Source organism: Schistocerca cancellata, unplaced genomic scaffold (assembly GCF_023864275.1).
Source record: "Schistocerca cancellata isolate TAMUIC-IGC-003103 unplaced genomic scaffold, iqSchCanc2.1 HiC_scaffold_782, whole genome shotgun sequence".
In the NCBI taxonomy this organism is placed as follows: domain Eukaryota; kingdom Metazoa; phylum Arthropoda; class Insecta; order Orthoptera; family Acrididae; genus Schistocerca; species Schistocerca cancellata.
In genome coordinates this window covers 1,252,030-1,279,958 of record NW_026046793.1, presented here as the reverse complement: position 1 = coordinate 1,279,958, position 27,929 = coordinate 1,252,030, and the positions used below count along the sequence as shown (strand labels likewise).

Below are 27,929 nucleotides of genomic sequence, written 5' to 3'. Positions count from 1 at the left end.
GAGGGAGGGGGGGAGAGGGAGAGAGACTTTCAGTTTCTCTTCAAAATGACATATGTATGATATCTGTACAGTGTTTGGTTCTTGTGCAATAAATAATTGAAAGTGTTCCCGGACTTGATGTACACCCTGTATTCATATTTCTTAGCAAACTTGTTTACAATGCTAGCTCAATGTGTAATAACCACCATTAAATCAAGTGGCAACTAAAAGTGTTTAATTAGCAGCCATGGAAGTTAGATAAATAAAACTTGCTCTCACATACAACAAAAAATTACTTCTGGAAAATTTGGAATTTCAACCTGGAAATCTCAGAAATTGTATGATGAGTCATCACCTTGAGCTTTTTTGCATGTTGATTGTTTTCCATATTTCTCAGCACTGACAGACAGTTTACTAAATTTATTGAAAATATTTATATAGTATGTCTGTCTTCCATAAACAGCTATCTGATGACTGACACTGGTCTATCAGTCCAGTTGTCATTACATTCAAGCCAAACCCACAAAAATAACAACTAATTATTAATAATGCTGCATTTTATTTCTTGCAGTCAAAGGAAGAAGAAAGGTTAGCATTGCTAAGAGAATACAAAGCATTAAAAATGGAAGTCCAGGAAAAGAAAGCAAAGGAATTAGCACAAAAGGAGAGGATAGAATCTCTTAAAAGAGAGATCAAAGAAAAACGTACGTCTTTTCCAATGTTGGTTAGTTAATGCCTTGTAATATGCAATAGTTGATTTTAATTATTGTTAATATTACTATTACTAGTAGTGTTTCAATATTTATACCACCATACTGCTGAAATTCAGTCCCAGTAGTGATCATTCAAATGGTGTCATAAACTGTTTTTGAGAGTGTGCTACAGAAAGTGCTAAAGTTGGAGACAAATGTCTGAGAATTCAGGCAAAGGAATTGTTAAAAGTATATAGACATGGGCACCATTAAAAGGACAGACTGCTTAAATACTACTTTGATGGTTGCTAGAAAGTTTTTCCTTTCCTGCAGTGTAAATGATGTGCTGCTACTCTGTCAGAAGATTATAGGCATCTTTGCAATCATCCAATATCTTTCTTAGAAGCAGAGCCACATGACATCATCTGAAAATCTTTTTGGAAGGTTTCACATCCACATATATGCATTATTCCATCCAGGAATTTCCAGTGTTATGCATTCCCACATGTTGCATGATGTTGAAGAGAGTGGGGAGGGGGGGGGGGGGGTTGAGAGAGAGAGAGAGAGAGAGAGAGAGAGAGAGACTGACTGACTGACTGACTGACTGAAGGTCATCAGTAAAGAACATGTAACTAACATTTCACAATTTGTTGTGATCAACCATAAAGGAACTAGTAGTACATTGGTAATAAAACATACATGCATAATAAATATACTCATTTCAAAGATGTTTCCTTTTCAGTGTATTATACTTAAACTATCCTCTCTACCGTGATCAATTCGATGAGATGATAGGAGTTATACAGTTGCTCTCAGATCCGCAGCACTGTAGCAGATGTGATTTCATGTCAACATCTAGATAGTTCTTTGCTCCAGGAATGCATCATTGTTTCACTTTTTGTCTTCATTTTACAACTCCTTTTAGAGACATTCGTTGTGATCAACCATTCTTCAGAGACCTTTAATGTGTGACAAAATTAGTGTTGCTTGCAAATGTCAAATTTTTGAATTGTTCTCCTTGCATTTTGATTCCTTTGCCATATTTTTCTGTTGTCCTCCACTGCTTGTTCAGTCTACCTATTGAATAGCATTGGGGATAGGCTACAAACCTGATTCACTCCATTCTTGATCACTGCTTCCCTTTCGTGTCCTCAGACTCACAGCTGCATTCTGGTTTTTTATAAAAGTTGTAAATAGTCTTTTGCTCCATTTTTTAATTATACAACTTTCAGTATTTCAAATAGTGTATTCCAGTCAAATTTGTCAAAAGAATTCATGTAAATCTACAAATGCTATAAACACTGATTTGCCTTTCTTTAACCAGTCTTCTAAGATAAATGGCAGGATCAGTATTGCCTCATATGGTCCTACATTTCTCCAGGGAGATGTGATTATTCAGAAGTAATGACAAGGATGGGCTTTCTGTAAGTTCTGGTAGAAGTCTTGTCTGTATGTAGCCACTTTGTCAGTGACATTGTTGTCAAGGTTATGCAGTGCACACAGCCAAAGAAAGTGTCAGGACTGTTTGACTGGTGAAATGAAAGCTTTGAAAAAACTTGACTAATGCCAAATGAAAAGGCAGAGTAACAGGCGGAATATAATGCCCAATTAAGTCCCACCTCCAAGGTGTCATTGAGGCAAACAGTATCACTTTTGTGAGGAGTGCCAAAGACAATCACACAGTTGGCTATGGTGCTGAGTCCTCTCTCCACCCCACCCCCCACCCCCTCCCCTTTTCCCCACAGCATGACACAGCAGATAATGGCTGTTTGCCATGGGAATTAAAGGTGACAATGTCAGCTTGTCCTCAGGAAATGTAATCTGTCATTTTTGTATTGGCCTAGTCTGCAATTTCGTAGACACAGCCTTTGATCCCATAAAAGCATTATAACTGCCATATTTTGAAGGTAAAAACAGTCATACTCGGCAATCTACACATTGTGATTTCACTATTTCTTGGTTGACATTGCGTCATGGGCTAACAGCTTGAAAGTAAGGAAATTATTCAGTATTATGTGAATGAAAAGGTGTATACAGGGTTGTCCATTGATCGTGACTAGGCCAAATATCTCATGAAATGAGCGTCAAACGAAAAAACTACAAAGAACGAAACTTGTTTAGCTTGAAAGGGGAAACCAGACGGCACTATGGTTGGCTCGCTAGATGGCGCTGCCATAGATCAAACAGATATCAACTGTGTTTTTTTTAAATAGGAACCCCCATTTTTATTACATATTCGTGTAATATGTACAGAAATATGAATGTTTTAGTTGGACCACTTTTTTCGCTTTGTAATAGATGGCGCTGTAATAGTCACAAACGTATAAGTACGTGGTATCACGTAACTTTCCGCCAGTGCGAATGGTATTTGCTTCGGGATGCATTACCTGTGTTAAAATGGACTGTTCACAAATTGCGGAAAAGGTTGATATCGTATTGACGTATGGCTATTGTGATCAAAATGCCCAATGGGTGTGTGCTATGTATGCTGCTCAGTATCCTGGACGACATCATCCAAGTGTCCAGACCGTTCGCCAGATAGTTACCTTATTTAAGGAAACAGTTAGTGTTCAGCCACATGTTAAACGTCAACCACGACCTGCAAAAAATGATGATGCCCAAGTAGGTGTTTTAGCTGCTGTTGTGGCTAATCTGCACATCAGTAGCAGACAAATTGAGCGAGAATCGGGTAGCAGACAAATTGAGCGAGAATTGGGAATCTCAAAAACATCTGTGTTGAGAATGCTACATCAACATCAATTGCACCCGTACCATATTTCTGTGCACCAGGAATTACATGGCAACGACTTTGAACGTCGTATACAGCTCTGCCACTGGGCACAAGAGAAATTACGGGATGATGACAGATTTTTGCACGTGTTCTATTTTACGACGAAGCGTCATTCACCAACAGCGGTAACGTAAACCGGCATAATGTGCACTATTGGGCAACGGAAAATCCACAGTGGCTCTGAAAAGTGGTACATCAGCGACCTTGGCAGGTTAATGTATGGTGTGGCATTATGGGAGCAAGGATAATTGGCCCCCATTTTATCGATGGCAATCTGAATGGCGCAATGTATGCTGATTTCCTACGTAATGTTCTACCGATGTTACTACAAGATGTTTCACTGCATGACAGAATGGCAATGTACTTCCAACATGATGGATGTCCGGCACATAGCTGGCGTGCGGTTGAAGCGGTATTGAATAGCATATTTCATGACAGGTGGATTGGCCGTCGAAGCACCATACCGTGGCCCGCACGTTCACCAGATCTGACGTCTCCGGATTTATGTCTGTGGGGAAAGTTGTAGGATATTTGCTATCGTGATCCACCGACAACGCCTGACAACATGCGTCAGTGCATTGTCAATGCATGTGCGAACATTACGGAAGGCGAACTACTTGCTGTTGAGAGGAATGTTGTTACAGGTATTGCCAAATGCATTGAGGTAGACTGACATGATTTTGAGCATTTATTGCATTAATGTGGCATTTACAGGTAATCATGCTGTAACAGCATGCATTCTCAGAAATAAGTTGACAAAGGTACATGTATCACATTGGAGCAACTGAAATAAAATGTTCAAATGTACCTACGTTCTGTATTTTAATATAAAAAACCTACCGGTTACCAACTGTTCGTCTAAAATTTAGCCATATGTTTGTGACTATTACAGCACCATCTATCACAAAGTGGTCCAGCTAAAACATTCATATTTCTTTACGTACTACACAAATATGTAATAAAAATTGGGGGTTCCTATTAAAAAAAAATGCAGTTGATATCTATTTGACCTATGGTAGTGCCGTCTAGCGGGCCAACCATAGCGCCATCTGGTTTCCCCCTTCAAGCTAGACAAGTTTCGTTCTTTGTAGTTCTTTTGTTTGATGCTTATTTCGAGAGATATTTGGCCCTGTCACGATCAATGGACCACCCTGTATAGTTGAAGCTTACATTTGTACTGGCTCATAAAATTGTTCAAACACTGCCTAAATATTTAGCACTCTATGAAAGAGTAATATTCAGAAGTTGGTAACAAAATGGTGATGCAGCGGTGTCTTATTCTGATTGTAACTGTAAGTCTTCTGTTAGTCATATGGAGCTGGTTGTTTAATAGGACCGTACTAAGACATTAGTTTTCAGGACAATGAAAAACATGAAACACTGCATAAAAATTGTCAACATATAATTTGAAGATTGGTTTGCTGTAGCACCAACTGATATTTGTTTTTTATATTCTGTCATATTTGCTGGGCATGTACTTTCCACTAACTTCTAGTGATAAACCAGCAGAATCACAGAGGACAATAGTAACATTTCAAAACAATGTCAACGACATATAAAGAAACACAATTAGTTATTTCAGGCAGTTCCATAACGGAGATGATGATGACTTTTGATTTCATTTCCGTGAAACAGATGCATTGTAAGAGTTATTAGCACATGCCACTTCATCGCTCATAGCTTTCTTCATAACCAGTTTGTGGTTCATATTCTCCCAAGTTCGAAAAGCTTGTCACTTGACAGTAACATTAGATAGATGTTAGTCAGACAAATGTCCCAGTGCTCAAAACTATGAATTCCTCTAGTGAGACAGTCTAGTGTTTGGTTATGTTGGAAAAAAGGTGAGAAGAGATTAGAGAGACATCACCAAGAACTGCAGTTGGAGAGAACAGAATATGTGGATGAAGAAAGGTGAGTACTCAAGGAATGTGAATTTTAAAATTTTCCTGGCGAACTGACTGTTCAAACAAATCTCGGTCTTGCAGCCGGTCGTCATTCAATACTTCGCACGATATTTCAACTGGGCCCCTGCCGGTCATCTTCAGGTGAGCCGTCGCAAACTGGCGAAAATGTCCTCCGTTCCACAATATACATAGCGTACTGTAACTGTTCTGCGCATACGTCGAAAACTTGATAGATGAACCACACTGCCCGCCGGCAGCGTCCTCCCTGGTGGAACAGTGGAACTCAGTCGCCCTCTGCGTTGCCGTTTGCCACGGCCGTCGACTCACTCTGTCGTCTTCGATTTGAGCAAATCGTGGAGATGATGGGATACTGTGCACTGTCCAGCTGGTAGCCGCTGTCACGGTTTAACAGATTTTCCACCAGTTGTATTTCTACGGATTCTTTAATAATGGAGTCCCAGAAAGATGTTGCTGTGGACAAAATCATTGTTTTCTCATACTCCATTGAATGTCCAATAGAAATACAATGTTCAGCAATAGCGAACTTGCTTGGCTGCAAAAGGCGGGTGTAACGTTGATGTTCAGTGCAGCATTCTTTCACGGTGCGTGTGGTTTCACCTATGTAAGCCATACCACATTGGCATGGTATCTTGTAAATTCCGGCCTTTCGTAGTAACAGACTGACCTTAACTGATCCCACAAGGTCCGCAATCTTCGATGCGGACCACTTTTACCTGAAATTTTCGGAGGATTCTTTATTGTTAGTGCCCTGTTACCTTGTGGTGTGTACAAAGACTAGATGTATGGTCTGCTAAGTGACTCTACCTATAGGAGGATTGATTACGATCCTACAGGACGTGTGCAATGGAAAACTTCAGCACTATTAAATTCCTCCTCCTTACCGCAAGAGACCATCAAGAGGTTAAGACCACATGGTTGTATACCTCCGAGACTGTATGGCCTTCCAAAGATTCATAAAGAGGGTCTTCCTCTGTGTCCAATAGTGAGCAACATTGCAGCTCCTACATATGATTTAGCTAAACATCTCACTTCCTTACTGAGACCTTTCGTAGGCAAGTGCTCACGTCACATATTTTATCAGTAGACTGGGGGCTCTTCGTCTTAGCAGTGTAAACCTTCTAGTAAGTTTTTATGTGGTCTCACTTTTTACAAAAGTTTCTCTTGCAGATTCTTTGACACTGATTGGTAACATGTTTCCTGTTGATATCACTGCTTTGTTCAGGCACGCTCTTTCCGCAAATTATTTTATGTTTAATCAAGATTATTTTGAACAGACTGATGGTGTCGCCATGGGTAGCCTCCTGTCTCTTTCGTGGCCAACCTTTTTATGGAGGATTTTGAAGAGAGCCCTTGAATCAGCTACTCTGAAACCAACAGTATTTTGGTGGTATGTGGATGACACTTTCATAGTGTGGCCTCATGGAGAAGATAAATTAATGGAGTTTCTACATCACCTCAACTCCATTTATAGCAACAACCGGTTCACCATGGAAATAGAGAAATATTGTTGTTTGCCTTTCTTGGATGCCCTGGTTCGAAGGAAGAATGATGGTTCTCTAGGGCATTCAGTTTACCGGAATCCCACTCGTACTGATTTGTACCTGCAAGCATCGAGTTGCCATCACCCATCGCAAACCATGAGTTTGCTTAAAACACTTGTTCATAGAGCTCATACTGTCTCAGATCTAGATAGCTTACCTCAAGAACTCGCCCATCTAAAGACAGTATTCAGTGAAAATGGATATCCCATCCGGCAGATTAACAGGGCACTAACAGTTAAAACTAAGAAGCAGGAAGTGAATAAAGAGGAGAACAAGCCGGAACAATCTTTAGCTTTTCTTCCTTTCGTTGGCAACACTTCGTTTAAAATAGAAAGAATCCTCCGAAAATTTCAGGTAAAAGTGGTTTTCCGCCCACCATCGAAGATTGCGGACCTTGTGGGATCAGTTAAGGACAGTCTGTTACTACGAAAGGCCGGAATTTACAAGATACCGTGCCAATGTGGTATGGCTTACATAGGTCAAACCACACACACCGTGAAAGAACGCTGCACTGAACATCAACGTTACACCCGCCTTTTGCAGCCAAGCAAGTCCGCTATTGCTGAACGTTGTATTTCTATTGGACATTCAATGGAGTATGAGAAAACAATGATTTTGTTCACAGCATCGTCTTTCTGGGACTCCATTATTAAAGAATCCATAGAAATACAACTGGCGGAAAATCTGTTAAACTGTGACAGTGGCTACCAGTTGGACAGCGCACGGAATCCCATCATCTCCACGATTTGCTCAAATCGAAGAAGACAGAGTGCGACAACGGCCGTGGCAAACGGCAATGCAGAGGGCGACTGAGTTCCACTATTCCACCAGGGAGGGCGCTGCCGGCGGGCAGTGTGGTTCATCTATCAAGTTTTCGGCGCATGCGCAGAATAGTTACAGTACGCTATATATTGCGGAACGGAGGACGTTTTCGCCAGTTTGCGACGGCTCACCTGAAGATGACTGGCAGGTGTCTAGCTGAAATATCGTGCGAGGTATTGGACGACGAGCAGCTGCAAGCCCGAAATTTGTTTGAACACTCAAGGAATGTTTGAGGTCTTCTAAAAGAACATGACAACCCAGTTCTTATTGTGTAGATTAACATCCATTATTTTCACCCAGGTCATGTTTGAAATGTTCTGTTATCATTATCTTTCTATGCTAGTATTATTAAATAACCTCATACAATACTGATGCTGTTTGTTATAAACTTAGTTATTCCCTCTTTCCTGCAATTATCAACTTACCCTGCCAAGAATGTTTCCCTTAGTCTCCATTTGCCAGTAACATTGTCATGTGTAAAAGAAATTTTGCTTCCTCCTGCAATTGTTCAGCAACTAAGTTAAAGAGCATTTCTCTCTATTCCTTCAACAGCATATTTCATTCACAACACGAGTGACGCATGATTGATGCATGTAGAGTGTAGAGTCTTGGGGTAGATGATCCTGGTCTAGGAGGAAGTGTGGTCGTTGTAGGACTTGTAGTATTACAGCTTTCAGTTACTCGTATTAGACACCCGTTTTATTTCAGATCAAAAAGCTTCAAGTTTGCTACATGAAATTCGTGAGCTGAACAACCTAACTTTGACTGTGAAAGCAGCATCTCAGCAGCTTGAGAATGGCATGAAGCTAATGTGTGACAGTAATTGCATCGCATCGTACAGCAAGAATGCTAAGCAGGTAAGTGAAGAGGTCTACTATAGCATTCATTTTGTTGTTAATATAACTGTATGTATTTGGTTGTTGAGGGTGTTACCTTGCTGCATTCATTAAGTTATTTGCACGTTCAGTGTGCCAGCAAAGGTACTTTCATAAAAGAAATCTGTCCCCCCCCCCCTCTCATATCTTCTAGATTCATAGAGCAATTTCATTATGATACTATTCCTAAAAAACAGGAAAAATCCTCCTCAGAAAGTTGGCATAGTGTTTCCCTCTCAAGCTGTGTGCGAAAACCACTTGAGTGGTGTTGCAGAGGAAGCCACTTCTCATCTCGACTTAGAAAGTATCATTCTCCATTTTTTTATATAACCTGATCCTACTGTAGGCAGCATTGCAGAGAGCTTTCATATACAGGTAGAACCTTACATAGCTATTCTTTGACATCGGTCCATTAACAGACAAGTATTACGCAAATGTTCTGTGAACTCAGATTGCAATACCTGGAGGCAAGGAGGCATTCTTTCAGGAAATCACAACTGAGAAAAATTATAGAACTGGAATTTGTGAGAAATGGGAGAATGACCCTACTGCCCACCAATATACATCTTGTGTAAGGGCCACTAAGAGGAGATTAATCAGGGCTTGTACGGAAACAGTTTTTTGCCCCTACCTCCATTTGAGAGCACAAGAGGAGAGGAACTGCAGCTATCCACAGAGGTCCAGTGTAGGCTGCGATCATCATATGACAGTGAAACTTTGTAGACATGTTCAGGTGGAATGATTTATGCGTGGGAAAAATTAGTTCAAATTTTGGCCACCAGACGCAAATGTGGTGGTGTTAATTAGAGATGGGCAAAACTGTTCTTTTCAGAGATTGGATCAGAACTGTTCACTCCCTGAAATGAATTAGCTCTTTTTCATGACTCACCACTCATTTACAATAGAAAATAAATGGAAGGCACATTGCCCTTTAAACTTGGTTTATTCCAGTACTATACCTGTATTTTGATCTTATTTGATCCTATTTTGAAGTAACACAGATAATGAGTAAGAATTTTGTATTGTTTATTGAAATTTCCACGATATGACAAAGTTTTTGATTATTGATTTATTTTGCACTATCGTGGTTCTTTGGGTGATCGGAAAATGTTGTAACTTGAGATTTACATTAACAATATATTTGGCTATAATGTATTAAAATTTCATTAACCTCATACAAATACATCGCAAGCCATATATTTTTAAAGTGAACGTTTCCTTTCGAAGGCGCCTAAAATCGCAGAATCCGTACCAGAATAAGAAAAAAATATGTAAATTTGACTGTAAAACGAAAGTGCTGCATATAGCCTTACGCAGAATAAAACAAGGAAAATATTGGTGTATCACATTTTGCGATACGTTTATCGGTTCGCTCGTAATTAAAGCGTAAATTCGAGTGACCATAATAAAAATCCTATAGTAAGAGGAGTCATCAGGAACCTAATCTAATCAGTTTAAACAAATAAAAATAAAATAAAAACAGTTGATGTATACATAACATAATAATGTAATATACATAGCGGTATTACTACGAAGAACAATATCCAGTGGGGACGAACTCCGATGCAGAGGCGCTGAGTCGAGCAGGTCGAGCCGCGAGCTGTATTACTGCGTGAGCTGAGACCGCAGAGACCAGAGTGACACCTGAGTCGCTTTGCTCGACGCTCTGGCTAGAGTCGAGATGGTGGGGTGAGCGTTGAGCGGGCGAGTTCCGAGGGGGGGTGAGCGGTGAACTCAGCCGCTCCGAGACAAATCGTCCGTTCCCTTGTGAGCAGGTTTTTGCAAGTAGTTCCTATGTTATCCGCTAGGTGGCTCTCTGTCCTGTTGCTCGCATCAACTGCCCAGAGGGCAGGACGTGCGACTGAAACGATCGCCGACAGAGTGCAATACGAAGTTAAGCTGCGCCAGACATTGCACAGTGCACACGGCAGACGACGCACAGAGACGGCACGGCATATGTGAAACACAAAATCCAATGGGGCACTGCACAATGCAGGCAACCAAGGTAGAAGCAGGTCAGAGGCCGGCGCTGGCTGTGTTGTGTTGTGTGGCGTGCACTGTGCTCTGACCAGCAGAGGCGCTGCTGATATGCTCCGTCTCTCCCTCTCTCTCTCTCTCTCTCTCTCTCTCTCTCTCTCTCTCTCTCTCTCTCTCTCTCTCTGCCGTGGGAAACGTTTGGAGCTACCGTTCTTTTTTTCTGAATCACTGATTGTTCACTCCTTTGAAAGATTGAACTCCATGAATTAGTTCAAGAGCGGATCCCCCATCTCTAGTGTTAATGTTAGAAAGATGTGTAGAAATGTACCCATATGTAATGGATTAGGAATGGGACATGGGCAGAAAAGGTCAAACAAGCAAGAAAGTCATAGCGTTGTTTTTATTTTTAATCTGTTACACAATTCATTCAATACGAGCACCAGAGACATCGAGATGCTGTGTCTGTGAAATGATGCGATCGACAGTTGGCCGCAGCAGTTCTGGTAAAATCTGAGCAACGTATTTCTGTTTACTGGCCTTCAGAGCACATAGAGACCAAATGTGTCCCAGGTAAACACATTATTTTAGATCTTCCCAGTACCAAGTCACGTGGTTTCATATCTCGAAGGCCATGCATCTAGAAAATCTCTAGACATAAAACGATCACGGAAGGTTGCATTAAGCAGATCTTTCATCGGGCGAGCGACACGAGATGTTGCTCCATCTTGCATGAAAACAGTGGCTTCCACAGAGTTGTCTTCCAAAGCAGGAATCGTGCTGTAAGAGGACATCTCGATAATATGAATTTGTCACTGTATAGGTACTCACGAATGCACATTACACGATTTCATACAGGAAGGACAATGGCTCTTGAGTATAACACAAGGTTTAGCAGTACCCCAAATTCGGCTGTGCTGTGCATTCACTGCACCCTGTAGTGTAAAATGTGCCTCATGGCTTCAAATGATGTCAGGCCACATGTCATAAAATTTGATCTGTGCCAGAAACCGAAGAGCAACTTCAGAATGTTGCTGCTGATTCAGAGATTCCAGTCACTGCACTGTCTGGATGTTGTGCAGATACTAGTGTAAAATAAAACTCAAAACTTTCCGTACTGTTGAACATGGGATAGAAAATTTTCGTGACACAGCCCAAGCACTAGCAACATCTGGGGAATGTACTGCACAGTCAGTTACAAAAAAAGCACCTCGTCAATACAGCACGGATGCCATATTGTCGTACAAGGTACAGTGCCAGATTTACACCTGGTGGCCAAAAGTGAACCAAGTGTTTTCCAGGTGTTGACAGATGTGAAAATTACCGAACTATCAGTTTAATAAGTCACAGCTGCAAAAAACTAACGTGAATTCTTTACAGATGAATGAAAAAACTAGTAGAAGCCGACCTCGGGGAAGATCAGTTTGGTTTCCGTAGAAATATCGGAACACGTGAGGCGATACTGACGCTATGACTTATCTTAGAAGCTAGATTAAGGAAAGGCAAACCTATGTTTCTAGCATTTGTAGACTTAGAGAAAGCTTTTGACAATGTTGACTGGAATACTCTCTTTCAAATTCTGAAGGCGGCAGGGGTGAAATACAGGGAGCGACTGGCTATTTACAATTTGTACAGAAATCAGATGGCAGTTATAAGAGTCGAGGGACATGAAAGGGAAGCAGTGGTTGGGAAGGGAGTGAGACAGGGTTGTAGCCTATCCCTGATGGTATTCAATCTGTATATTGAGCAAGCTGTAAAGGAAACAAAAGAAAAATTCGGAGTAGGTATTAAAATCCATGGAGAAGAATTAAAAACTTTGAGGTTCGCCGATGACATTGTAATTCTGTCAGACAGCAAGAGCAGTTGAACGGAATGGGCGGTGTCTTGAAGGGAGGATATAAGATGAACATCAATAAAAGCAAAACGAGGATTATGGAATGTAGTCGAATTAAATCAGCTGATGCTGAGGGTATTAGATTAGGAAAGAAGACACTTAAAGTAGTAAAGGAGTTTTGCTATTTGGGGAGCAAAATAACCGATGATGGTCGAAGTAGAGGAGATATAACATGTAGACTGGCAATGGGAAGGAAAGCGTTTCTGAAGAAGAGAAATTTGTTAACATCAAGTATAGATTTAAATGTCAGGAAGTCGTTTCTGAAAGTATTTGTATGGAGTGTAGCCGTGTATGGAAGTGAAACGTGGATGATAAATAGTTTGGACAAGAAGAGAATAGAAGCTTTTGAAGTGTGGTGCTACAGAAGAATGCTGATAATTAGACGGGTAGATCACACAACTAATGAGGAGATACTGAATAGAATTGCGGAGAAGAGGAGTTTGTGGCACAACTTGACAAGGAGGAGGGACCGGTTGGTAGGACATGTTCTGAGGCATCAGGGGACCATAAATTTAGCTTTGGAGGGCAGCGTGAAGGGTAAAAATCTTAGAGGGAGACCAAGAGATGAATACACTTAGCAGATTCATAGGGATGTAGGTTGCAGTACGTACTGGGAGATGAAGCTGCTTGCACAGGATAGAGTAGCATGGAGAGCTGCATCAAACCAGTATCAGGACTGAAGACGACAACCAACTACTACTACTACTACTACTACTACTACTACTACTATAAATAATTCACTCTGTGCTGTGTAGACTAAGAACAGATAAACAATATAAGGCAGTGAGAAAGTCGAGGATAGGCTGCAGCAGGTGGAGCATGCAGTCATTCGAGCAAGCCAGTGGATGTGGAGCAAGAGCTAGTGCATTCTGTACTGGTATTTTGAGTTCTGTCATGGGGAGAATTTTCTGAGAGAATGCTATTTAAGTTGTAAGAGAGAAATGCTTGTTTAGACACACAAGTGGTGTGGCTCTGTGGGTAAGTTCCTTGCTTCACATGCAAAGATATGGGACAGATCCCCATTTAGTCTTGATGTTTCCTTCATTTCACGTACTGTCTCTTTCTCCTCTGGACAACTGTCTCTTAATGTGGAAAAATACCAGTTGTGCAGTGGTATGGAGTGCGTCGAAGTGTAACACGCCTCGACTCGCTAGGAAGAAAACGGCATCCCACCTCAAACAGGACCGCGCCTAGTAAACCACTACGGTGTTGAAGACAATCTGTAGGATAAGGACAACTGTAATTTTTTGTGTTAAAATAATCAGTTGTGTAGCAGTTGTCTTAAAAAGCAGTGCCCCAAAATGTTGTTTCCTCCCCATGCATAGACATGACTATTTATGAGTCAATGCCAGATTGTCAGTAAAATAGTTCACTGTAACTGGACAAAGCTAATGATGTTCTTCTTATTATAACATATCACTTCATAAAAGTGATAACTTACTACCTGTACCAGGTGTAGAAGTATGAAACAAGAATTCCCCTATAGATAGTGTTAGTCATCAGTGTAGGGCCTGTGAGACCGCGTCTGCAGCTCCATCTGCTTCCTGAAACGGCTGATGACGAATGTGCACACGAATCAAAGTTCCGTACATCGGTATCTGTTTCAAACCTGTAAACTTGTCAAGTTTTTTGCTTACAAACTAAGAGTTACGGACAAGATTCATTTTTTTGATGTGAGAAACGAGTGTGGGAAACCACCGAAAAAGTTAGAAGACAACCAATTGCAGGTTTTGAAGATGATGGGCAGTGGGTGAGGATGATGGGGAGTGATACTCAAACTCAACAGGAACCCCCAGAACAATTGAATGGAACTCAAAAAGCCATTTCTTTTTGGTTGAAAGCTATGCGAAAGATGCAGAAAGTGGGAAAATTGGTTCAGCATGAACTGAAAGAAATACGGAAAGCAGATCAAAAGACCACTTGGGAAATACTACTCACCAGATAAAAAGAAAGTCGTTTCTCCATCAAATAGCGACAGGTGATGAAAAATGGATAATTTTGAGAATACTAAGTGTTGTAAATCAAATGTGAATCCAGGCAAACCATAGACATCCAGTGTAAGACCAAATTGCTTTGGAAAAAGACGATACTGTGTTTGGTAGGACCAGAAGAATGTCATCTATTATGAGCTGCTAAAATCTGGTGAAGCCAATCACACTGATCACTGCCAACAATAAATGATCTATTTAATTCGAGAATTAAGTAAAAAATGACCAAAATATGGAAAAAGACAAGTCGTATTGCTCCGTGATAACGCCCCATCTCACAGAAAAATGGGTCAGGGAAATGACCCAGGCATTCAGTTGAGAAATACTAGGTCATTCTGCTTAGTTTTCAGACTTGGCTTCGTCCTATTATCATCTATTCGCATCACTGGGACACGCTTTTACTGAACAATGCTTAAATTCATACGAAAATGTATGAAAATGTCTCACTGACTCTTTCTTTTCGAAAGAACTACTGTTGTTGTTGTTGTTGTTTTTTTTTTTTTGCATGGCATTCATAGCCTGCTGGAGAGGTGGGAGAAATGTATAAACAGCAATAGAGATTATTTTGAATGAAATATTGTCAGTCAGTTTCAAACAGATGTGTAATTATTGCAGCCAAATTCCAGTGACATACAGTACTTATACAACTGCTATGTTTCCAGTGAGTGATCGTCATCAGCACATAGGAATTTTGTTAAGTGGGTAGTAAGTGAGAAGTAGAGAATTTGTTTAAATGTGCATGAAATCGGGAGGACGGACATCTTGTTTCCACAAGCAACTGGTTACCACAATACAGCACTGCCCCAGACAACCCTGAAGCTCGTAACAAAAAAGGAAAGCAGAAGATACATTGTGTCTAGCCCATAAATTGGAAAGACTGGTCATTTAATGTGAACAATGTTAATGTTTATGGACTGAAATGTAGTAAAAGAAGTGTTTCCTGCTGCAATATTCAATCAATATTACAATGTTTTGTGAAGAAGGTAAGCTAACCTTAGCAAAGCAAAAGGGGATCTCAGGTAATTGTATTATGGTTCTTATACCCTTTCAACTCATTCCTAATTTAACTACAAATTAACTGAGGCAGAACACAGGTAACATTTCATTTATGGCATTCACATCAGAACTATCAATATTACTGAAATTTCAACTGCTATAGCAGTAATGTGTGACAAGCTGGGAGTTTTGGTCGGACAGGAAGTGTGTTAAGATAGCCGAAGTTATGGCGACCGCTCGTGTAAAAGGGCCCTCGTAGTTCTGTTGGTACATTGTTATATATAAGTGAAACGTGCAACTGGTAACATAAGAAGAAAATTCTCTCTTGTCGTACTAATAATCCTGTGAAATTACCGTATTTACTCGAATCTAAGCCGCACTTTTTTTCCGGTTTTCGTAATCCGAAAAACCGCCTGCGGCTTAGAATCGAGTGCAAAGCAAGCGGAAGTTATGAAAAATGTTGGTACGTGCCGCCACAACTAACTTCTGCCATCGAATATATGTAGTGCTATGCAGGCATGCTTTGTAGGCACAAAGATAAATACTGGTGCCAAAACCTCTGCGTGAGTAAATAAATAAAAAAAAATAGTGGAAGACGAGCTTTTTTCTCCGCCGCGAGTTTCGACCACTGCATTTTCTTAAATTATCCAACGAAGTAAATACAAATTCCGTATTGTTCATCTTCGAATGTAGCACACTTTCAGTGTACTACGAAAATCTGACTGCAAGACTGTTTGGGATGTTTGTCAATATGACCAACTCTACGTTCTGAATTTTTTCCTACCTGTGAGAAGAGATGGTTGCTAATAGGAACCTGATGAAATTTGAATCACATACAGTATTCTCTTCACCATAAGAATAGTACGAATATAAACATTTTGCCATGTATTCTTTCGTGTTTGCTGCTATCTCATTTAAGTCCTGTCTGCCTAAAACTACGAAACTAGAGTGAGACAACAGCAAACGCTGAAGAATATACGTATCGTGTCGTGTTTATATTCGTATTATTCTTATGTCTAATAGTGATAGTCAGAAATGAAGCACGGCAAGTGACTAGATTTTTAAATCTAAGATGACTCTAATTTGTGTGCAGAATTTGATGTAATAAAGAAGCGGCCGCAAAGATTTTCAAACAGAGAAAAATTTTCGCCTAACTCTCGTTCAGAACATGTTCTATCATACGGAGTCTATTATTTGATTCTTGTTGAACATTATCAAAGAAAGCAGCTGTGTAAGTAACAACAAATAGCAGTCTCTTGCCATTGTTTCGCTAATGAGATGATTTCTCTCTCTCTCTCTCTCTCTCTCTCTCTCTCTCTCTCTCTCTCTCTCTCTCTCTCTCTCTTTTTTTAGAATGCGACAAACAATGCATGACACAGTGCAGTAATGCTACGTGGTAAAGCTTAACTGCTAAGCTTACGACTCGAACCAAACTACTGTAGCTGTATCGTCATTCGTTTGACCTAAATTGTGTCTCATATTACAATGGACCAACTTTGTTTCGATTTGGAGGTGCGGCCTAAAACTTTTCTCTCCCCTTGAATTTCGAGTCTCAAATTTCATGTGCGGCTTAGATTCGGGAAATTTTTTTTTCCTTTATTTCGAGTCTCATTTTTCAGGTGCGGCTTAGATTCGAGTGCGGCTTAGATTCGAGTAAATACGGTACAATAATACTACACTCTCTGTTACTAGGAGCAGCAGTCTTCACCATCAGAAACTCCTTCCGTGGTCGAAAAATTTATAGCAGAACAGGAGGTGGTGATTGCAAAACTCGCGGAGTCTCGCATCTCGGCACCACCTGAACCGACGCCAGATGTAGGATTGTATGCTGAACTGATTGAGGCAGAAGTTCACAACGTAGCCCTGGAAAAGCAGTTGAAAGAGAATGAATCTAATATTGAACTGGCCACTGAAAGTCTGGTGCAGAATACTATGGTAAGTACTATGAGACTTCCCAGATTCATTACTTTTTGTGAATAGTTCCCAAAGAAATGTGGACAGTTGTCTTATTAACAGAGCATGTTATCACCCTGTCACTGAAAATCTGAAAAAATTACTTAAATGTTTGTGCTGTTATGGTTGTGGTCTCTAATCAAAAGATAAGTTTGATGCAGCTCTCCACAGCTGCCTATCGCATGAAAGCATCTTCATTTCTAAATAACTGATGCGGCCTCCATCCATTTGAACCTGCTTATTGTAGTCATCCCTTGTTCTCTCCTACAGTTTTTACCCCTGGCACTTCCCTCCGTTAGAAAATTGACAATCCCTTCGTGCCTCAGGATGTGTTCTACCAACTGATCTGGTATTTTAGCCAAGTTGTGCCATAAATTTCTTGTTTCTCCAATTTAGTTCATTAGTTATTTGATCTGCCCATATAATCTTCCTTCTCGTCCAAACCATATTACATGTCTGCACAATGCTACACACCATATGAATATCTGCAGGAAAGAAGGAAAGACTTCCCAACCCTTAAATTTATCTTAAATCTTAGGAAACTGCTTTTTTTCCCCAAAATTTAATACTTTCTCCCAGACAAGAAACAAATTGTTTATAAACAGAAGAAATGTGTTTAGAGTCTTGAAATGAATACTTCAGTATATACAACACATTATTCCATTCATCCCACTACAGATGCAGTTCTTTGAAATAGGAAATGTATTGTCAATCTCATAGGAAAAGAGCATACTTCAACAACATGTTCTATCAGTACGAATGTGATACTCCTGCATCTGTTTTATGACTTGACTTCATAGCATGTAAGTGAATTAGATCGTCGCAATTTTTTGTGGAGATCATAATACCAGACCTGATCGTATCCCCAGCAAATAAAACAAATTGCATTTATACACCAAGGCAATTACTGATCGCAAACTTTCACTTGGCTGCCGGTTGTAGAATGCTGGGAGTAGAGGCTCGCATACGGCTCGTAGCACATTGGCTGTTGCGACAAGCTCCACCTCCTTCTCATAGGACAGCCAGCTTACAGCTGCAGCTTATAAAAGAAATGGAATAAGCATCACCTTAATGTTTGAGTAATTGAAAACAGTTATTACTACAATATAAGTATTACTTCCAAAAACAATGAGGAATGTGTAGGTAGAACTAAAATCTTACAAAACTAGTTGCTTCCACTGCAGTTGTCCATGGTTGTGTCCATGCTAGTGGACAGATTTGGTGGTGCTGGATGGACACGTGTTAATGACAGTGTTGTCAACGGCAATTTTCATCACACCGATGCGCCTCCAGTAATCTTCCTCCAGCTCTCACATTTTCAACAGTAAGGTTCCCACCCTCACTGGTGATATACTGATAGGCAGCATTGGCGAGATTTGACATGTTTCCGGCAGAGATATCCGAGGTAGCATAGTGGTTTGCAATGTGGACTCGCATTTGGGAGGACGACGGTTCAATCCTGTGTCCTGCCATCCTGATTTAGGTTTTCCAAGATTTCCCTAAATCGCTTCAGGCAAATGCCGAGGTGGTTTCTTTGAAAGGGCATGGCCGACTTCATTCCCCATCCTTTCCTAATCCGATGAGACTGATGACCTCGCTATTTGGTGCCTTCCCCCAAATCAACCCCCCCCCCTCTCCCCCTTCTCAGCAGAGATACCCCTCATAACATTTTGTTCTCTGAATTGTCTTTTCAGTTTGGCCTGTGCAAACTCGGTTGCATTCAGATTGCAGTTGTATGGTGGCAACTAAATAAAATTTAATGAAAACAAAATATGATCCCTTTCCACAAAACAAATAATTAACAAACTTTATACTCAACACCCCTTCTGGCTGCGTTTCTGCCATTTACAAAATCAAGCTGACTCGGACATAAGTTGCAAATTCCCGTATTGCACAAACTTTCTCGTGTATACATTTGCATAGTTCTAATGAATATCACATTCTCAGCTTATGTATGCCATTCTCGCTCCATCCCTCGATCCCCCCCCCCCATCCCTCGATCCCCCCCCCATCCCTCGATCCCCCCCCCATCCCTCGATCCCCCCCCCATCCCTCGATCCCCCCCCATCCCTCGATCCCCCCCATCCCTCGATCCCCCCCCCATCCCTCGATCCCCCCCCATCCCTCGATCCCCCCCCCATCCCTCGATCCCCCCCCATCCCTCGATCTCCCCCCCCATCCCTCGATCTCCCCCCCATCCCTCGATCCCCCCCTCATCCCTCGATCCCCCCCATCCCTCGATCCCCCCCCCATCCCTCGATCCCCCCCCCATCCCTCGATCCCCCCCATCCCTCGATCACCCCCCATCCCTCGATCCCCCCCCCATCCCTCGATCCCCCCCATCCCTCGATCCCCCCCATCCCTCGATCCCCCCCCATCCCTCGATCCCCCCCCCGTCCCTCGATCCCCCCCATCCCTCGATCCCCCCCCATCCCTCGATCCCCCCCATCCCTCGATCCCCCCCCATCCCTCGATCCCCCCCATCCCTCGTTCCCCCCCCCATCCCTCGATCCCCCCCCCATCCCTCGATCCCCCCCCATCCCTCGATCCCCCCCCATCCCTCGATCCCCCCCCATCCCTCGATCCCCCCCATCCCTCGATCCCCCCCAATCCCTCGATCCCCCCCCATCCCTCGATCCCCCCCCATCCCTCGATCCCCCCCATCCCTCGATCCCCCCCCATCCCTCGATCCCCCCCCCATCCCTCGATCCCCCCCCCATCCCTCGATTCCCCCCCCATCCCTCGATCCCCCCCCCATCCCTCGATCCCCCCCCCATCCCTCGATCCCCCCCCCCATCCCTCGATCCCCCCCATCCCTCGATCCCCCCCCCATCCCTCGATCCCCCCCCCATCCCTCGATCCCCCCCCCATCCCTCGATCCCCCCCCCCCATCCCTCGATCCCCGCCATCCCTCGATCCCCCCCCCATCCCTCGATCCCCCCCCATCCCTCGATCCCCCCCCCATCCCTCGATCCCCCCCCCCATCCCTCGATCCCCCCCCATCCCTCGATCCCCCCCCCCATCCCTCGATCCCCCCCCCATCCCTCGATCCCCCCCCCATCCCTCGATCCCCCCCATCCCTCGATCCCCCCCCCATCCCTCGATCCCCCCCCCATCCCTCGATCCCCCCCCATCCCTCGATCCCCCCCCCATCCCTCGATCACCCCCCCATCCCTCGATCACCCCCCCATCCCTCGATCACCCCCCCCCCCATCCCTCGATCACCCCCCCCATCCCTCGATCCCCCCCCGGCTGTAGTTTCAGTTCATACAAAAGATGAATACTTTACGGTCCGTAATTCAGTTTCACAATGCCAGCACCGTTACTGTTTGTTTTAAATAAAAGTTTGTATCTCCAGAAGTATGGAGGTTATTGATTTGAAAATTTAACACTATGGTTGTGTTATCAATAGAATTTGGTATACAAAGTATGAAATAGATTAATATTTAATAGTACTACTTAGATTCGTAGAGGGTATGAGGAATGTATTGCATGCAGCTTTAGTCAAGGACATGGCTCGCACGGCCCAGTAGCCAGAGTGTGTGAGAAACAAAATCTGCTCTCCTCATGGCTCCATGCCAAGCTACGCTTTCAATGCAAGATGACAACTCATAATACAAGGGAGGATTGAAAAGTTTCGGAATCACCACAAGAGTTCAGCACTATTACAACACATATCACATATATTCATTGGACTGTTGCCTGTAAACACGTGCCACATCAGTACTCTTGGGGAAAAAACTGTTGTGGTAATGTGGCTCTGTTGTTGTTCCTGCAAAGTAATTTGCGAAGAGTAAAAAATTGAGATTCGAGCAGTTATTAAGTACTTTGTACAGAAAGGTATGAAAGCAAAGGCATTGATGCCGATTTCCAGAATACACTGGAGGACTCTGCTTCTTCATATACAACAGTTGCCAAGTGGACAAATGAATTTACATTCGGTCAGGAGTGCTTAGATGATCCGCGCAATGGTCAGCCGAGACGTCATTACTCCAGAAATAATTGCAAAAGCACACAAATTGGTCACAGAGGATTCAAAGCGTGTGAAATTGCTCACGCTTGCCAGATGTCATCTGAAAGGGCATATCGTATTTTAACTGAAGAATTAGAAATGAAAGAATTATCTGCAAGATGGGTGCCGTGACTCTTGACGCTGGATCAAAAACGCACGAGAATGGACATATCAGAACAATGTTTGGCCTGTTTTAAGAGAAACGAACAGGATTTTTTCACCGGTTTGTGACCACAGATGAAACTTGGGTGCACTACTATACCTCAGAGACAAAAACAGCAGTCAAAGCAGTGGAAACGTGCCGATTCTCCGCCACCGAAGAAAGCAAAGGCAACTCCTTCAGGTCATGGCATTAGTGTTCTGGGAAGCAAAAGGGATCCTGTTTGTACTTGTAGATTATCTCCCCACTGGGCAAAAAGTTACTGAAGAATACTATGCTAACATCCTGGACAAATTGCAACAAAAAGACCAAGGAGGAAAGTTAGCAAGGAAGAAAGTGATCTTCCCTCAAGACAATGCGCATCCGCACACATGTACCATCACCATGGCAAAATTACACAAACTAAGGCATTAATTGTTGCCACACCTGCCTTATTCACCTGATGTAGCTCCACTGGACTTCCATATCTTACAAAAACTGAAACTTTTTCTTGGTGGATGAAGCTTCACTTTAAATGAAGAATTGATGGCCGGAATTGGCAACTGTTTTGCAGGCCTGTAGGAAACTCATTTTTGAGATGGGATCAAGGCAATGGAACATCGTTGGACCCAGTGCATTAACCTACAAGGAGACTACACTGAAAAATAACAAACATTTCAGTGATGTAAGTACTTTTTTTTTCTATTTCGTTCTGAGAACTTCTCAAACTGCCCTCGTAACTTGCTGTGGTACAATCAGATGGCAATTTCTCGTTGTGCCTACTGATATGCTGTACAGTGCTGTTCACGACACAGTCCATCAACCACAGGTATTGTTGATGAGCAGCGGACATGTTGAGCATTTACAGTAATGCTGCAGGCTAAAGCAATGAACTAAAATTTGTACTGTACTGAAATTGGAATCCTGGGTTTCCTGCTCACTACACAGACATGCTGATGTTATGCCAAAGTTGCCGCTGCTACCAGAGCTGCAGTGAATACTCTTGTAATCTCCCTCCCATATACAAATTCCAGTTCACACCTCAGCCCATTGCTATTCCACTTCTAAACTCGAATCAGTATTGCAGAGGCTCTCCAATATTGGAATAGTGCCTTGGCAGTGAGTGAAATGGGATTAATCCTGCCTGTACATCGTGTAAGTTGATGTTTCTGCCTCAGCCTATATCATTACTGTAGATATAGGTGAGGAACATAAACTGTATGTGATTAATCTTGAGTGCTTGTTATAAAGATAATCTTTACTGAAAATTGATTGTTGTGCTAAGTATTGCTTTTATAACAATGAAAACAATTTTTGATAATGGAATGTAATTGAATAGATAAGATTTACTCGTCAACCAGTGGCAGAACACAGATGGAACACAGCATCTTTCCTTTCCATCCCGTCCGTCAAGTCTTCCCTGACACGCAGTTCTGGGTGATTTTCCCCAAATCTGTGCCTTTTCCTGGACCTCTCCAGTCCTTTTCCTTCGCCTCTCTTCCTTCCCCTTCAGCTCTTCTGCCTATAGGAGCAGCCTCTGCCTCTGAAAGCTTGCCTAGCAACCTAATTATTGCTTTTGTATCGTACAAAGTGCTATCTGTTGGTTATTTTGCACACTTTTTGGTTTCAATAAAACCCTATGTCATTTCAAGCATGTGTAAATTTTTACATCACTACCTATGTTATTTTGCGAAGTATTGAATTTTCAAGTGTTAAGACTTTTGGCTAACCCTGTATTATTAATAATTAATGTGTACTGTTCTTCTGAGTCGGCACCAATTCACGAGAGAAATCGTATATAAAATAATAAAAACATGTCACTGAACAATTATTACTGTCAGTCGTGACTAATGCGTGTGGCCAGTGGTTGAAAATACTGCTACAGTTGTAAGAGTCTTTTATTTAACACACGACCAGTTTTGAGCTATTAATATGCCCATCTTCAGTTGTCGTACTGGAAACAGTAAGAGACTGGAAATAATTTTTACACTCGGAAAACGCACAAAGAAAACAAAAAATCCATAAATTTAAAAACTGGCGGTCGGGCTAGGTGCCGCGAAACGTAAATCGGTGCCAAAGTGACGTCGGGCAGCACTACGGAAGACTGCCCGGGTAAAGAAATGTGTAAATAATACCGGAACACTTACGCTCGGTACTGTGACCCCGAGGGCCGTGTCGGACGAGTAGAAGACGTGGTGTGCTTCCGATGGGCGCAGGTAATACGTTACATAAATTTTATGTCACAGCTTCCACTCAGTTTTACTACAGTTCTGTGCTGCCTCGGTCGACATCTTTCTTTACCGTGCGTAATGCACTGTTAACATTTTTTGTGTAATGTTTTTTAATGTAAATCACCAATTCAGATTGGGAATGGCCGGGCTAGTGGTCTCGCGTTCTTCTTCCCGCCAATAGATGGCAGTACTTTTGCCACTCTGGTTTACCAGTTTGCTTCCTCCTTCGTGCCTGCTCTACTCCGAGCTGTGCACTCGTTGGTAGCACACGGCATCTTGTACTCGCCACTGTGGCTCTCGGAGTCACTGCACCGAGTGTAAGTGTTCTGGTATTCTGTGCATATTTCTTTACCCGGACAGTCTTCCGTAGTACTGTCTTGTGTTACTTTGGCATTGACTTAGGTTTCACAGCACCTGGCCCAACCAACAATTTATAAATGTTTTCAAATTTATGGATTTTTATGTTTGCTGCTTGTAAAAATTATCTCCTATAACTTCCTATTTTCAGTACGACACCTGAAGAAGTGGTCGTGTGTTAAATAAAATGACCTTGCAACTGTGGCAGTATTTTCAGCCTCTGGTATAATTCTCAGTTGTGGATGTTCCTCCGACAGGATTGATTGTAGTGCGTGTGGATTAAGTTTTGAGAACAAGAGTCGGTAATATTTAGTATCGATATATTTTAGGTCGGCACCGTAACTGGCGAGCTTTTAAAATTACCGTAGTTTTACAGGATTGTGCTACCTGACCACGAAATTGTTCCACTTGACCTCCTGTAGGCATTACCGGAAACGTGCAGTGGTGTTACAGTAAACAACTAGAGTTGTGATTAAGAAAAGTGCATCACACTGTGAATTGATTTAAGACAGTTGTGCATATACTGTCAAGTGATTCAGCATGTCCTCAGGAAATATCACGGTGAGATCTCGTGATAAGCTGACTACAGTGCCGTCACCCTCAGGTGCAATAATATTGTTTGACTAATACTACTGATAAGGTTGTCGATAGACTGTTTAGTGGGCAGTGACAGCTGTCCTTATACCAGGGATGTTGCAGCTGTGTCAGATATTTAGCACGGTAGCTGGAAAGAAAGCAAATCAATTTGTAATTATATACTTGAATTTTTTGCAATGTAAATGTTCTGTCCATTTTCAGCACGCATTATCAGATTCAGCAGACATAGAAGTTGTAAGAGAATGGGCAAAGCTTCAAGTTACGAGACAGACTAGTGATATAGTCTGCCGTTCACTGAAGGAAATCATTTCGGCTGGTAGCTCACTTCGTTGCGACAGAGACTTTCTCCGTGTTGTTCTACTTGATGCTGAAAAGAAACTTAATGCACTTGATGAAAGATATGTAAGTATTAGCTTTTGTCCTACATACACATTACATATGTAAGCTGAAATAATATACCATTGGACATATGCAGTGCATAGTTCTAGTAAGTAACTACTAAAGCACTGAGTGGTCTGTATTTCCAAATACTTACTTCTATTCTTTCAAAGTGTTGTTGTTGTTGTTGTTGTTGCCGCAGTCTTCAGTCCAGAGACTGGTTTGATGCAGCTCTCCATACTGCTCTATCCTACGCAACCGTCGTCATCTCTGAGTAACTACTGCAACCTACATCCTTCTGCGATTTTTACCCTCCATGCTTCCCTCCAATACTAAATTAGTGATCCTGTGATGCCTCAGAAGGTGTCCTACCAACCGATCCCTTCTTCTAGTCAGGTTGTGCCACAAATTTCTCTTCTCCCCAATTCTATTCAGTACCTCCTCATTAGTTACGTGATATACCCACCTAATCTTGAGCATTCTTCTGTAGCACCACATTTCGTAGGCTTCTATTCTCTTTTTGTCTAAACTATTTATTGTCCATGTTTCACCTCCGTACATGGCTACACTCCATACGAATATTTTCAGGAAAAAAGACTTCCTGACACTTAAATCTGTACCGATGTTAACAAATTTCTCTTCTTCAGAAACACTTCCCTTGCCATTGCCAGTCTACATTTTATATCCTCTCTATTTTGACCATTGTCAGTTATTTTGCTCCGCAAATAGCAAAACTCATCTACCACTTAGTGTCAAGTTTCCTAGTCTAATTCCCTCAGCATCACCTGATTTTATTCGACTAAACTCCATTATCCTTGTTTCGCTTTTGTTGACGTTAATCTTAAATCATCCTTTCAAGACACTGTCCATTCCGTTCAGCTGCTCTTCCAGGTCCTTTGCTGTCTCTGACAGAATTACAATGTCATCTGTGAACCTTAAAGTTTTTATATCTTCTCCATGGATTTTAATACCTACTCCGAATTTTTCTTTTGTTTCCTTTACTGCTTGCTCAATATACAGATTGAATAACATTGGGGATAGGTTACAACCCTGTCTCACTCCCTTCCCAACCACTACTCCCCTTTCATGCCCTTAGACTCTTATAACTGCCATCTGGTTTCTGCACAAATTGTAAAAGCCTTTTGCTCCCTGTATTTTACCACGGCCACCTTCAGGATTTGAATGAGTATTCCAGTCAACATTGTCAAAAGCTTTCTCTAAGTGTAAAAATGCTAGAAATGTAGGTTTGCCTTTCCTTAACTTATCTTCCGAGATAAGTCGTAGGGTCAGTATTGCCCCCCCTTCTCTCTCTCTCTCTCTCTCTCTCTCTCTCTCTCTCTTTCATCCACTGTGCTGCTACCTCTGGTTGTTACGGGAGGTGGAGGGTAAAGTGTTGTCGCTCCGTCAACAGTGTTGCCATTCTTATTACTCCAGTTACACTGCTTATGAAATCTAGAAGAAATCAAAGGTGAGAGTCTATTTGCACCAGTGCCGATACTTTTGAATTTATTCACCATTCCTGCTGAATAGACGGCAAATGTTAGATTTGGGATGATGTTGTGCACTTGAGTAATCCAGTGCCTGTAAATATTGAAATATTCAACTTTTTAGCTTCTTGTGATTCCTTGTAAGGTCTACTGTATCATTACTCCTTTCAATACTTATTCCCATGTTAGCCATAATGGGGGGAATTGAGTATGGTTTGTAATAGACAGCATTTAACTAACTCACAAACACCTGTATATTTTATACTGTGTATTTTTCATGTAGATTTTACAAAATACTGCTCCATTTTCTCAAACAGAGATTTGTACCTCTCACAACTGTTTGTCCCAACCAGAGAAGGGACTGTCTAAAAAAGTAACAGAAAAATCATGGAAATTTGCTTTTTATTTTGCAGTACTGATTCTGACATATCAATGATTATACTGGTTGTTACATAAAACTGCAGTTGTTCTGTAATAAGTACATGCTGATTCTTAGAAGTCTTTGGAATGACCTTTTCACAAAATTCCTATCATGTACTAAGCAACATCACATCTTTAAATAGTGATCAGATATTAAAATACATTTACAGCAGTCTTCAAAAGTTACAGAAATCAGATAAGCTACACACAGTCCCCACAGCCTCAATGTGATCAGAGAATGGAAACGTGGTCCAAGTAGTCTGTGTTCTTATCATCTGTGAAACTAAGTTCAACCGTGGGTGATTTTAAAGCACCTGTAATACATTCAAAAATGGTGACGTTGGTTTATCTGTCAATTCTCTACAAGCTCTTGCAAATACATATACTTCCTAATCCAAGATACTTACCTGCTATAAACTTCCAGCTTCATTTCACATTCTGATATATCACTGGTACATGTGGACAGGTAGGCATCATATTTCTGTGTGTTTGTGGCACAGACAATACAATAGTGTACGTGATTAGGTCCCTTAGCTGACAAAACTGGGAAGCTGTCACATCATAGTATAGGCACAACTGTTGTGGCATGACCAAAGATGTTGAGTCTGATCTGTGGGTGACCAATGATATTAGGTAAGCTATTAGTGCAATATTCACTGACATATATTTGTTATTCTCACTTGTGCTATCTTATTAAAAGTAGATGATCGAAACTCTTACATCATAAGACATGCTGCATGTAATATTAGAAACTACAGTACAAAGTCCATCTACAGAAAATTATGTTGGGCTTCTTAATGAGGTGTGCCAGTCAGTGTAGAAAATGAAATAATACTGATGTAGTAACAAATGGTATGACCCGCCAGGTTAGCAGAGAG

At 41.8% G+C, this 27,929-nt stretch overlaps 2 protein-coding genes and 1 long non-coding RNA gene across 17 annotated transcripts in view; 1 reads left to right on the top strand and 2 right to left on the bottom strand.

The window, feature by feature from the left end:
• LOC126143121 (disks large homolog 5-like) overlaps nt 1–27,929 on the bottom strand; it is an 886,848-nt gene that overhangs the window by 347,416 nt on the left and 511,503 nt on the right. The gene's annotated exons all lie outside the window — the stretch shown is intronic.
• The window catches only part of LOC126143123 (disks large homolog 5-like), a 1,046,479-nt gene continuing 1,019,106 nt past the window's right edge, over nt 557–27,929 (top strand). For all 10 annotated transcript variants that reach the window (XR_007529640.1, XM_049915318.1, XM_049915317.1 and 7 more), the window contains exons 1-4: nt 557–683; nt 8,459–8,607; nt 17,170–17,412; nt 24,968–25,168. Coding sequence is in view for 9 of the 10 variants with exons in the window: in XM_049915318.1 (XP_049771275.1) it covers nt 602–683; nt 8,459–8,607; nt 17,170–17,412; nt 24,968–25,168 (675 nt within the window). In the remaining variant the exon portion in view is untranslated. The remainder of the gene's footprint in view (nt 684–8,458; nt 8,608–17,169; nt 17,413–24,967; nt 25,169–27,929) is intronic.
• The window catches only part of LOC126143160 (uncharacterized), a 237,725-nt gene continuing 236,812 nt past the window's right edge, over nt 27,017–27,929 (bottom strand). Inside the window, exon 2 of the long non-coding RNA XR_007529663.1 lies at nt 27,017–27,458. This is a non-coding gene — a long non-coding RNA (uncharacterized LOC126143160). The remainder of the gene's footprint in view (nt 27,459–27,929) is intronic.